Here is a 13,545-nt window from a genome sequence, read left to right as displayed (position 1 = left end):
CATTTCTAGTCTTTGTTGAGTAGAGCAGTACAGAGCAGAGCCTTCTCCATCTGCCTCAGTGCTGGCAAACCCCTCTGCCCCATCCATACTCCCCACTGCAGCCCCCTTGATTCCTCCTGCGGTGCTATGTGGACACTTCACCTCTCCTACATGCACTGACTCCTCCTTAATCCGACTAAGAGCTAATCTCTCATGGAGGGTTGTGATCCTGGACTAAACTGGTCTGATTGTGGCAGAGCAGAATAACACACACGTCTGTCACCCTCCCTCCATCCTTCACCTCCACCCTCATCAGACATGGAACACCTGTCTGACACAGGGATCGATCCCTGTGATTAAGACCTCTCCCAACAGTCGCTACATGTCTGTTTTAATACACTGGATAAAGAGATGGTCTGATTTCTTTTTCTTCCAGTACATTTTTTATATATTAAGCAATTATTTCTCAATGTACCTCTTCCTATGCTCTCTTTCTCTCCAAGTGTCTTTCTCTCCTTCCCCGTGAGCATCCTTTTGTTTCATTACTGGAGACATATCGCAGTGCAGCCCAGCTGGTAATTTAGTGAGCTGTCTGCTTGTGAAAATGTCAAACCTAGACTTTCACAATAATAGCAAGATGCGCCAACCAAAACTCCTCACTTGGCTTGTGTTAATTAAGAAAGGCCTGCTTGAGTTTTAGAGCCTGAAAGAAATGACAGCATATGTGCAGTGTGTTTATGTTTGTTTGTGTGTGTGAGCGCATGGCTGTCTAATTTTTCTTTCGTTCTTTTTTTGTTTCCTCACTCCTCCTGAACAAGAGCTGCTGAGGTCCCTAAAAGGGGCACATGAAGCGGTGTGTGTGTGTGTGTGTGAGAGAGAGACTGGTTGAGGAGGAGGAGGAAGGACTGAACTCTCCACCCACCCTGAGAGGAGGAGGTGAAACATGGTGATAGAGCAATGATGTCACTGGCAGCCAATAGCAAGTGTGGGCTGGGGACTGTTTATTAAGGCCTGTCAGCTGTCCTGCTCCATCCACATCGGTTGCCCTGTTCTGCTGTTGGTACAGTAATGCCAGGGACGGCTTATCCGTAGTCTGCCCCATCTCTGGCCTTTAGCCTCTGACCTCTGACCCATGTGCCTGTCCTGGGCCCATATAGCCAAACACTCTACTCCCAGCCCCCCTATGCCCTTGAGCCCAGCTCTCTGCAGTTGATACTGTAGCTGATTTGCCACCCAAACCCTGTCCCTAAACTAAATATGGTAAAGATTAGATAGGGGATTACAGTTTGTCATTCCTATGGTTCCCACTGTATCATGACTGTACAGCTTATGTTTGAGATCAGAAGTGAATGCGTAATGGTAAAATCTGATATAACGCCGAAACTTAGGTTGAAACTAAGGAGCTGTGTCTGTGCTGAGCCTGTGAGTGAAACTTACTGAGGGTGATGTAATTTGTTCAGAGACTTGTAAACAGTGACATTTTTTACTGCACAGGCTTTGTGCAGCTGCCATATTTGGTGCTGTTGTTGCCCAATTGCTAATGAGGAGTTTTACTGTTTACTGCACTGTAATGGCTTTTCAGTGTAATTGGTGCCTTACACTTACATGGTAACCCACATTGTGCTGTTTGATTGTCACCTTCAACCACTTGGAATAAAGGAGATGTTTAAGGCAATATAGCCCCTACTTTTGGTATTCCAGCATACTCTTTGATGTAAAAAGGATGAAGTGAAAACCATCGCATTGCTAAATGCTGCCAAACATTTTCCATCATTGGTCCTCTTTGGTCTTATCAGTGTGCAAACATAACACAAAGTGAGCATTAAGTGCCTTTATTCTTCAGTGTTATTCAGCAGTCCATGAACTACCTGCACACTGCAAGCTTTTAACTCCCTTTGCAGATAGGAAATTTGCAAAACAAGCATGAGGTTAGTGTATTTATAAGGAAAAGCTAAAGCCCTGACAGGCCTCTTTCATGTGAAATGAAGCTTTGTATACGGCAGCTACTGGATCAATACAATGCCGTTTTACTGTGATACCATCTGGGACTGTGATATCTTATCAGACCATTACACTTGAAAGGACTGGCCTAAAATCTCAGCGCAGGCTCTCCAGTTGGAGAGAATAGTCTCAGTGTCCCGTCATAACAGATGTTAACTCTGGGCACAACTGTCCCTGCTGAACCCACAGCTTGTCCTTTTTAAAGAACGAGTGCAGCCTCACAAAAAGGACACTGTGTCTGCCCTCAAGAAACTCGCTGTGAAAATTAAATTAAGTGGAGGAAAAAGGAAACCCTAAATACAGATGTCATATTTGAAGTGTCTGATAGGACTGTATAGAACGTCAGGCTCCACTGAGGTGACAGACACTGAGGCGTATATCCCAAAGAGAAGAGGGAGATGCACTGGAGAAACAGGCTGAGCAACGGCATTTCACCGCAGTCTGTCTGCATGGGCCAACAACCAGCCACTGTCATCTGAAAGACAAGACTGCAGTAAGACATACAGACAGAGACTGCAATGTAAGCTATGCATACATTTTGGTTACATGGTCCTAAATATGACCCCCCTCATGCAAACAACCCCACCAATCTTCAACACACACACACACACACACACACACACACACACACACACACATACACACACACACACACACACACACACACAAAATGTTACCAAACTGAACTGTACAGGATTTACAGTCCACTGGCTATCAGCTCGGTAATCGACTAATGGCCTTCTCAGTGTTTGCAAAGCACTCCATTCTAACCTGGTAGGAATGCTGGCAATGAACACAAACTTATCCCCATCAGCTTTTTAGCTCAAGACAAATGTTGGTATGCTTAATCAGGATTAGGGCCTCCTTGAAGTCGATGTGAAATAAAGATGTGTCATTTTGAATCCAGACGTCATGCCAGCAGGGAGAATGTATGCCGGACGGCGTGCCAGGACGAAGTCTGGGCACCGTGTGCCGCAAAGCTGCAGATGGTCATCTGCAGAAATAGGCCTTGGCATCAGAACCACTACTATTCTGATTCTCTGATGATGATAGGCTGAACCAAGTTTGATAGAGTAAAAATGTTACATACAGTACTGCACATGCTCGCCTGCAACATTTCAGAGTCACATTTATTTTAAAAACCTGAAGTGCTGTGGAGTTTGAATGTGTCGAGAATCAACATTGGCCCATATGGCGCTGGAGGTTCTCACTGGGTAGCTGCCTATCTAGGGACAGGTGGGTACACAGCCACGTGTTAGACTGTGCGTGCAAACATCCAACACCATCCAGCTAAATGAAGCAATAAATTGTTCATTTTATATGTACAGTTTGTAATGATTTGCTCCAGTGTTGCGTAGTAAAGCTGTATGATGGATGCCATTTACAGTTTATATAAGTAACCAAGCATAAGTATTTAGTGATGGTCTTCATGGGTGTCTCCTCTACATTCACAAGAGAGATTAGAGTGTGAAGAGTGATGTGTATGAGGCTGAAGGGATGTGAGGGCTTGACACGCTCTCACGAACCCAAACCAGTCACGCAGCTAGCAAAACAGACAACACATCTCGCCAGCCAGCCAGCCAGCCAGCACAACACTGCCAGGAAACACACTGCATTTAATGAAGCTGATCTGGGAAGTCAGGTATTTTTAGAAGCCACTTTTAGTGAGAGGAAACACCTCAGATTCTGTGGAAAAAAAGCAAGAAAAAGAAAACCTTGTCTGAGTTCTCCATGAAGTTGCTTTTCCCATACTGATACCTATCTTAGCATCTTTCTTAGCTATGCAGCTTGTCACCTTCAGTGCCTGCAACTGATTTCTGTGAATGTCATTGAGCTCAACCAGAGGGGTATTTTGATTTGCCCCTGCTGAATGGATTGAAAGTCACACTGATTTTGTTTTCTTCAAATGACAATGCTGTTCATTGGGTAATAAGAGTCACAGAGCAGGCATCTCTATTATTTATATGTGTTGTTCAAAGTGGGGCTGAAATGATTCTGTGCCGTACATTTTTATTATCGTTTAGTGGGCCCATTTAAAAAAAAAAATAAATAAATAAATAAATAATCCCTACAGGGATTCAGAAGTTCAGCTTGGGCCTGGGCTTAGTTATGGGGTTTGACCCAACTTATCAGTTTACCACACAAACATTTGGATTCCCTGTGAAGTAGCTCTTTTTCAAACGGACTTAAGCATCTTTCTATACATTAATTTAGAGCATTTGTTTTTGTTATTAATTCATCTGCACATTAATTTCTCGACTGTTTTGTCTATAACATTTCAGAAAATAGTGAAACATGCCCACTGCAATTTCTCATAGACCAAGGCAGCATCTTTAAATTGCTTGTTTTATCCGACCAACACTTCAAAGCCCAAAGATATTTACTCTACTATGTTATATGACAAAGATTTTAACAAAATTTTTAACATTTTTGCCTGAAAAAGTACATCATATTGGTAATGGAATTAGAATAGTTGTCAATTAATTTTCTATCAATCATCTGATGAAACAATCGACCAATCCTTTTAGCTATACATTGCCTCAAGGATTACTAGAATAAGGTAATAGGATATGGTGTTTAGATACCTCAGTAGTGTGGCTAATATTAGTGCTTCCCTACCAATCATGTTACATTTTCTATTAACCAGAATGTGAGTCTATGACGGCTAATACTTCATTACTTTCAATAAATTATGCCAAATAATATCATAATATTCATGGACATTGTATTCGTCATTGTTTGGAAAGTGTTTTAACGTGTCTTTAATAGCTTTCAGACCATTCCCTACCTCTTTAGTGATAAAAACACAAAGTGTTTTCACATGTGACTGTGCTGCATACCTGTAAGTGTAAACAACAACAACAGCAACAACAACAACAACAGCAACAGCAACAACAACAACGTGGGCCAAGGCCTGAGGGTAGAAGGAAGGTGTGTGTGTGTGTGTGTTGTGACTGAATGCGAGTGAGGGGAAATGCCACGCATGCCTGAACACACAGACCAGCACATAGTTGTGTGAAAAACACATTGCTGGTCTTTAGTGGGCATGGGAGTGGAAGAGACCCAGAAACACTGGGACGGGGAGGAATGGGCTCACACACGCACCTTTGTGCGCAGGACTGAACAGAGATTTAGCCAAGCCTTCCTGAGCCAGCTGTCTGCATGAGAAAATCACATCATGACGCGGTGCAGTGTTCCCCTTCTGAAAAAAACCCCCCTCTGATCAGCAGAAAGATCGATCTTGCCGAACATGCATGGCCAGACAAGGTGAAAAACACCACTTTAGATTAGATCAGTCCTTCCCGGCACTTGAGACTCTATTGCTATAGCGGTAAGACAGCACAGGAATCTCTGATGCGGTTTGCCTTTGGCTGTGAGTGGAGGAAGCATCCTCTCTCTGGCCGTCTGGGCTGATGTGGTTTAAACAAGTGTCTGTAGTGATCCACTGGGGGCTCCCAGGGAGGATCGGGTTGCCGGATGAGGATGTGGCCTGATGGAGCTCAGGGAGCTGGGGGCTCGGCCTGCGATCCGGGCTGTATCAGCCCCTGATAGGCCTTCCGTCTGCTACTGTGCTCCTGTTCCGCTACCTTACTGTCTGCTACTGCTCTCATCATTGGTAACCTGAGCTCATTGGCCCTGACTCTGCACAGAGTGGGATGCTTTTCATCCCCACAGTGTAGTGTGCAGTAGAGTGAATACTTCTGTAAATGGAGGTGATTTAGATATAAATGTAATCATGTCCTTATGGAGCTATGGCCCCGTTTACATTGTGGAGCAAGGACAGGCGGTGTGATTGACACTTAACATGCAGCTACTACAGTAACCTCCTTCAAAAGCATGCTGTCACAGCAAAGAATGTGATGGTTATGTTCTAATTTTCTGGGGCAAAATTCTAAAAATGCACAATTTTATCTTTACTATATTTATTATTTTGCATTTTACTAAAATGTATTTTTTTTTTTAAATAAAACTCAGTTAAAATGTATTACTTCCTGCAGAATACATTACTTTTTCATCCCAGCTTCCGAGTCATGTTTTGTTATTTAGCTGATGTTTCAGTTAAGGGTCAGGGACAGGAATAATCTTACCAAGGCTTTGTTGTTGAGTAAGCTAAGTCTATTCAGGTTTTTCCTTAACTTATGGTTTCTCTGAAACGGTAAAGCGGAAAAGCCATGGCTTATCACTATGGTTACGACTCCCCCTCCGAATGCCTGCTCAAGAGAGGACTTGTTTACCATCTCTGCTTCAGACTCAATAACATGTCAATCATCAGGATTAGAACCTCCCCTGCTCACCTGCTATTGGTCCAGCAGATAGCTCCCAGTTTAACCCCCTCCCTCCTCTTTCCAGACACCCTCCTCCCTGTCATCCCTCCCCTCGAGCCACACTGTGAATAATGAATGATTTCCCAACTGTCTGTCACGCTTCCTACTTATCTTCAATGACGCAGGGAAAACATACTGCTCATTCATATGTTATATGAAGAATGATTATTAGATCATTTTTATGTTTCACTATGGCCAACTCCTATGTTTGGTTTGGGAAAATTACACCAGTTTACCAAATTCCTTATATTTTCACACCATACATCTTCAGAGGCAGCAGTGTCCTGCTGGCAGTGAAATTGTCATCAGCATCCCGATGTAAACAGTGTAGTAGTTACTTACACAGCGTGCTCTCTAGCAAACGGGACATGACTTGCATTCAGATGAGAAGCATTGCTGCACTGCAATCCTCTTCCTCTCAAGCACCTACTTATTCAAAGAACCCCCTCATCCACACACACGCACGCACGCACGCACGCACACACACACACACACACACACACACACACACACACACACACACACACACACACACACACACACACAGACAGTGTTGAAATCTAGCCATCTTGTTATCAGATTGAAGCATTTTTTGTGTGGATACAGACTGGGGAAAGAGGAGGGGTAAGGCATCGTTTTCGGGTTCTGGGTCACATAACCCTGAGCCCTCCTTGCATGCTGCGCTTTAAGAAGGCAAGGCCTGCCTGACAGAGGAATTAATTTGATGCTTTCCACCTCTTTTGCTCTACTGCAGTCTTTTTTTTTTGGTCCGAAAATTATACTTACATCCTTATGTATGTTATTTTACCGTATTTTCATTTTAAGCTATATGTTCCTGTTTTTTTATCTCACATTAAACCCCCATGATCATGTTTGTTGCCAAAATAGCCTCCTCATCTCAGGTTTCTGCAGCAATTCCTGAAGTTGTCATTGTGTTGTTGCAGCGGAACAAGAAATTAACATTCTCCCCCTTGAATCCTCTGTGGCCTGAAACATTCTGCAGATTGTTCACATAGTCCAGCGACTGGAGGACACCTTTAGAACAAAAATCAGTCTTTCAGTGGTTGGTGATGCATCTTCCCCACACTGCGGCTGTATTTAATGGCGGTTTTAGGGATGCACAAGCTGCTCAGAAGGAAACTCCTCAGTGCCTAATGTTGCCTTGTCTACTGTTGACGAAATGGACCCGGCCACTCCATGTGTCGCAGTGCTCTGACAAACAGCAGGGGCAGGCTGCCGGTTGGCTATGGTGTCTGACCTGACTGCTCAGGGAAAGAGCAGGAGAGAGGGAGGGGGGTTGTATAACTACTGTATGAGAGGAACATCATAAACCTCCCTACCCCCACTCCCAGCAGTTTGACTTATTTGGCTCTGCAGCCTCAGATCATTGTCAAAATTTTTGTTTCTACAGTTTGTTTTCTGCAACAGTTTCTTAATGTGATACAGTGTGTACTTAAATATGGTCAAATATCACCCTGCTGATGCTTCTAATTTATTCCTGCTCATATTAAACATCCACTCAGGGGACTACAAGGATGATAAGAGGAGCCCCTTGTTAGGTAGTCCCTTTCCTTTGAAGTAGTGGAAACCCTCAATGCCCTGCATAGCTATGTGTAGAGAGCAGCAGCGTGGAAATAGGGCCGCATTAAGAGCATCTATAAATAGAGGATTGTATCCTTGATACCATGGGTTGTTTGGTCACACAGTGAAACCGGGTCGACTTATATGGATTTAAGGCAGCAACTCCCCCTCCCTCCGCTTTCTTCTGGTGGAAGGTATGCGTGTTTGGAATTTCTCTTCATTGAGGAATCTGTTAAAATGATGCAGAAAGGAAGGGACCTCCTCCAGTGAGGCTCATTAGAGTTTGCCTTGGCTGCCCCCTTTTGGTCGGATTCCAAGAAAAATGAAGCCTACCTGATGTTTCTCTCTTTTTGTTTTTCTCACTCTCCAAATGTGCAACACTAATCTGCCCGCTTTAAACACTCATTTCAGCATCATATTTCCAAGCTGTCATGTGAGAACCTGTGTGTGTTGGCCTTTGATACTGTAGTTTGAAAACAAAAATTGCCATTTGTTTTGGACCAGATCCAGAATAGTTAGATACACTATTTATGAAGTACCACAGAGCCAGTCAACTCCTGGTGTAGCAGAGCATGTAGTGTGAGTGGGAAGCTATACATAGCACAGGAAAGGGCCGTATAGCTAAATACTCTACTAACTCATGCCATCATGAAAATACTCTTACTGCAATAACTGCTGTGTAATTTCAAGGTCTGTCTTATCAGGAGACAATTATTAGAAATTCCCGAGGTACTGCAGTGTATTGAACAATACATATATTGTATCAGGTATACTGAATAAGATAGCATTTTTTTAGGAAATAGTCAGAGATGTCTTGGGTTTTTCTTTTGTCATAGTATCCTGAAGGAATTTTCCAAACAGACCCTTTCACCTCTTCTGCACTTATTAAATTTGACTGAATGTGAGAAAGAATGGCAAGTATTTAAGAAACTGTCAGGAGTGAGAATGATCATTCCCCTTCCCTTGTGAAGCGAAACTGGAGTTGGCACTGTGTGAGTGTGTGTTTGCTCTGCAGCATTACTGTAGTACACCGTCACATTCTTAACCTACACAGATGTTTTTGTAAAGCCACATGAAATAGTCATCAAGAGATTAGCTCAGCAGCCAGCTTCATTTTCTGGACTGATTCATAAAGTGAACCAACGATGCTCCGACACCCGCATTTAATTTAAAAGCAAATAAACAAGCAGAGCTCCTTTTCCTCTTCACTCTCTGGCACACGCAAATTTTCACATAACAACATGCACACGCATTCTTTATCATGTGTACTCCTGTAAAAGTATCCGTTATGGGGATGGCCGCAATAATGACTATCATAGTCATCAAGTAAAATGTGTAGTGTCACAGTGTCAAATTGTAATAACACACATGAAAGATTGTAGTGAAATATGTGTTTTAGTGTACTTTTGTCTGTTTGTTTGTTTGTTTGTGTGTGTGTGTGCGTGTGCGTGTGCGTGTACATTTTCTTCCAGTTTGGCTTTGCACCAGCAGGCGGTTGCTAAGGAACCAGGAGTGCTCTGCCTCTTATTTCAGTTCAGTTTGGCTTTATTGCTGAAATTAAATTTGTCTTGCAGGAATAACATTTTTTTACATTTACTGCCCTAATACAGAAACAACACAAGGGGCAGATTGTTTTTTATAAATGATAATAGATTCCTTATCTGTTAGACCTTTCCCCAGAGACTTCTCTACAGTGAACAATCATTAGCAGAAAGCACCTTGTCACCAGACCTTTCACAATCATGCACACACACACACACACACACACACACACACTCTCTCTCTCTCTCTCTCTCTCTCTCTCTCTCTCTCTCTCTCTCTCTCTCTCTCTCTCTCTCTCTCTCTAGGTGTTTTTTTATGAAATGGACCTGAAACTAGGACACCGCTGCCTGGCCTGCAGTGTCTCCAGATTAGTTAGCAGTGGGAATCATCTGCTTTCTACCCGTTACATCTGGTTTTCCAGAAGTGCTTCTCTAAAAATAGCCTACAGTAAAAATGATTTTGAACATTGTAAACAGACGTCTTACATGTGCCATTTTCACCTCTGTCACTGTTAATTGAAGTGTAAAGCAGATTTAGATTATCATGAGTAGTTGGTAAATCTACAAACAAGCACTGACCTCATTTTGCCTTATTACTTGAATGAGTAACTTTACTTTTCTGTGTCAAAGTTTGGATTTTGAAAGACGTATTCTCTAGAGTTGAAGGCTGATATATTATTGGTCATTATGTAAGCTCTGTCCAATAAATCTGACAAACTGTAAGGAGGATGCACAATCTGTCTAATGTCTGTCCCAAGCAACGAGAAAATGCTATGTGTTATTGATAACATATTGTTATGGGTTTTGGTTGCTCAGCAAACAGTGAGGAGCTTCTATTATTCATATTGCTCAAGCTTAATTTGAAACACCCCACACAATCATTTTTCTGTCGATTTTTCTCGGCCTGGAAGGATGTACACTCGTTCTTTCTTCGAAGCTGTAGTGATAGTGGGAGTGAGAGCTTTGTTTGAGGTGCAAATGTCTTTTCTTCCATTATAGAAGAATATTAATGCAAAGATAATATACTGTGTTATTTGTCTACACAATACACTGGTAAACTTTGATTGCAGAAACAATTTGGTTTAAGAGGCAAGCATACATATTCTATCAGGAATTTGTTTTTCAAATTGCTGTCAAAGAATAGATGATACTATGGGCGATCACATTAGATGCGACCATATTACTATAAGTGAGGCTAGCGCTGTGTTTTACTAGAACAACTGATTTTTAACCCTGCTGGCTCTCCAGTTTCTCTGTGATGGTGCTCTCCTGCTGGCCTTATCACAGCCCAGTCATGCACACAAATTCCACATTTAAGCATTTGAAAACACATGCATATTTACAAGTTCATACATATAAACACTCAGTTGCTAGTGTATTAGGTGCACCTAGCTAATGCAGTCTATTACAACAGCCCTGTAATAAATCCTACCTTCATGACGGTTATAATGTTAGAGATGTGTTGATTCAACTTAATGGTCATTTTGGAGGATGCAGTTTGAAAGTAGGATTTATTGCAATATGGTTGTATTAGACTGCATTAATATTAGCTATGTGTACCTACAGTAATAAACTGGCAACTGACTGTATATATACAGTGCTAAGCATAAGTGAATACACCCATGCTAAAGTTGACTAAAAAGAGGAATAAAAAATCATCTTTTGGAAATTGATCTTAATGCCTTAATTAAAAAAATGAGGAAAAATCCAACCTTTAAGGACACCAATTTTCTTTGTGAATGAATAATGTATCATAATAATAAATATTGGCATGGTTTTATTTCAGTTAGCCTAATAGCTGGTTTGATTTGCATTGAGAGATGATTTTATGGAAAGTACCCCATGCCAATCTCTAGGTATGGTGAAGGGTATGTGATGATGTGGGGCTATTTTAATTCCAAAGGCCAAGGGAACTTTATCAGGATGCATAGTATCCTGGATCCATGAAATAACTGGCCTTTAAAAATAAAAATCTGCCTGCCTCTATGGGAATTTAACATAGGGGTGTACTTACTTATGCCCCCTGTATTTTAAGGAAGAACATTTATTTATTTACGACACATTATTTATTCACAAAGAAAATTGGTGTCCTTAAAGGTTGGATTTTTCCAAAAAAATTGAATAAGGCATTAAGATCAATTTCCAAAACATGATTTTTTATTCCTCTTTTTAGTCAACTTTAGCATGTGTGTATTCACTTATGTTTAGCACTGTATACAAGTATTGTGTATGCACACTGACTCCATACTCCTCTTTAACCTATTTATTTGCTTTCTGGCCTGTAATAACACAAACACATCTTAATAATCATACATTCTGAAGCTATTCTACATTTGTACATGCCATTTAAATCACAATCAGTTTTTTTTATAAGCATTAGTTTTGTATCTTGTTTACCTTTATGATCGTTGACTTTGTTGTAATAGTGCTTATCAGTACAGACCGTTTACACTAACCTAAAACTGTTCTCTTCCACACCTTTCTCTGTCTCCTCCAGTATGCCCAGAACACTGCAAGTTTTCCTGTACAGACAAGGGAGAGTGTTGCCACAGCCAGTGCCTGGGAAGCTGTACTGAACCCAACAACGACATGGCCTGCTCCGGCTGCCTCCACTACTACCACGAGGGTCACTGTGTGCCAGACTGTCCCCCAGACACTTACAAGTTCGAGGGCTGGCGCTGCATCACCATGGACCTGTGCTCCCAAGTGCACCTGCCCGGCGACACTCACTTTGTCATCCACGGGGGAGAATGTATGCCCGACTGCCCCTCTGGCTTCACACGCAACGAGACTAATCGGTAAAGACGTACCCTTCACTTCTATTTTTCCTGATGATTTGGAAATGCTATGCCAGGTGAAACTCTGCATGTACAAAATATTAGGAAGAGCTCCTTAAAACATTTTACATTATGTCTCAGGTCTTTCAAGTATTTTTTGTTTAATGTTCTGTATTTGAATTTTTACGGAATCACAACCTGATCTTTTTCACAGTGACATTCAGAGGTCTTAGTATTATTTACTGGCTTGTTCTGTGAATAGCAGTGGGGTTTCTCGTCAGTATTCCCAGACACTAAAGGCGCTCGTGTTCAGTATGTACTGCATAATGAATTTATTTGCATAAAAAAAACATCCTTAAGATAAACTTCACCGTGTTCCTTGTTTCATTCAAGTAGGACTCAAAGTTGGAAGTGTGAAAGGTTAAGAGCATGCTAATGATTCAAGTTTAGACTTCCCAGACTGACAGAGTGAAAGGTTCTCAACATAGTGCCTTGTTTTCAACACTCACCACTACTAGAATTTACAGATTAATTCTCAAAGTTTTGTTTTTAGAAGAGACTCAGCTGAAATGTCCACTTGACATTTCCTTTGTTTGACATTCACTAAGAACAAGAACATTTATTTGTATGCAACTTTCCTCCCTGTTTTCTCTCGTCAATTCCCAAACTTTCGATACCGACTATCTGCTGCTGTATATTTTTTGGCCATATCACAGATTTTTAATCTCTGAGGTCAATACAGTGAGTCACTCTCTCACGAAACAGAGTTCAGACGAGGGCCCATAAAAGATTAAACTCTCCGTGTGAGGGGTGACCTTGTATCATGAAGTAAATGTATTTGCCTTAATCCTTTGGAATGTTTGGGAGTGGACAAATGATTTCAGGGTGAGGTAGAAAAGTTCACATAGGATTTTGCTCATTCTCTGACTGTTCTTACTTTTCTCCCCCATGTTTCTTTCTTGTCATTCACTCCTTCCCTCTTCTTCTGCTGTAAACAGTATGTTATGCAATGCCTGCAATGGCCCGTGTGATAAGCCCTGCACAACCTCTGTCATCGACTCTGTTAATGCTGCCCAGTCCCTGAAGGACTGCACTGTCATCGAAGGCAACCTGGACATCAACATCCGCCGTGGAAGTAAGTGCAGCTATGCAGAAGTACTGTGATCATATGTGTAAATGTTACAGTTTAACTAAGCTTAGTAGACCATACTATGCTACACTAACCACCACTACATAGGATATTTATTTGGCAGTCGTATAATATGCTATATCAATCCTTTACTGACTACAGTATATAACTTTACTACACTATGTTGCACTTGACTGCCCAGCAAATATTAT

The 13,545-nt window shown here is 41.7% G+C and overlaps 1 protein-coding gene across 2 annotated transcripts in view; it reads left to right on the top strand.

The window, feature by feature from the left end:
• The window catches only part of igf1ra (insulin-like growth factor 1a receptor), a 77,428-nt gene that overhangs the window by 40,047 nt on the left and 23,836 nt on the right, over positions 1 to 13,545 (top strand). For both annotated transcript variants that reach the window (XM_031293487.2, XM_031293486.2), the window contains exons 3-4: positions 11,925 to 12,225; positions 13,203 to 13,339. In XM_031293487.2, the coding sequence (XP_031149347.1) occupies positions 11,925 to 12,225; positions 13,203 to 13,339 (438 nt within the window). The remainder of the gene's footprint in view (positions 1 to 11,924; positions 12,226 to 13,202; positions 13,340 to 13,545) is intronic.

This window comes from Sander lucioperca, chromosome 7 (genome assembly GCF_008315115.2).
Source record: "Sander lucioperca isolate FBNREF2018 chromosome 7, SLUC_FBN_1.2, whole genome shotgun sequence".
Taxonomy (NCBI): domain Eukaryota; kingdom Metazoa; phylum Chordata; class Actinopteri; order Perciformes; family Percidae; genus Sander; species Sander lucioperca.
This window is presented reverse-complemented; position numbering and strand designations above follow the sequence as displayed.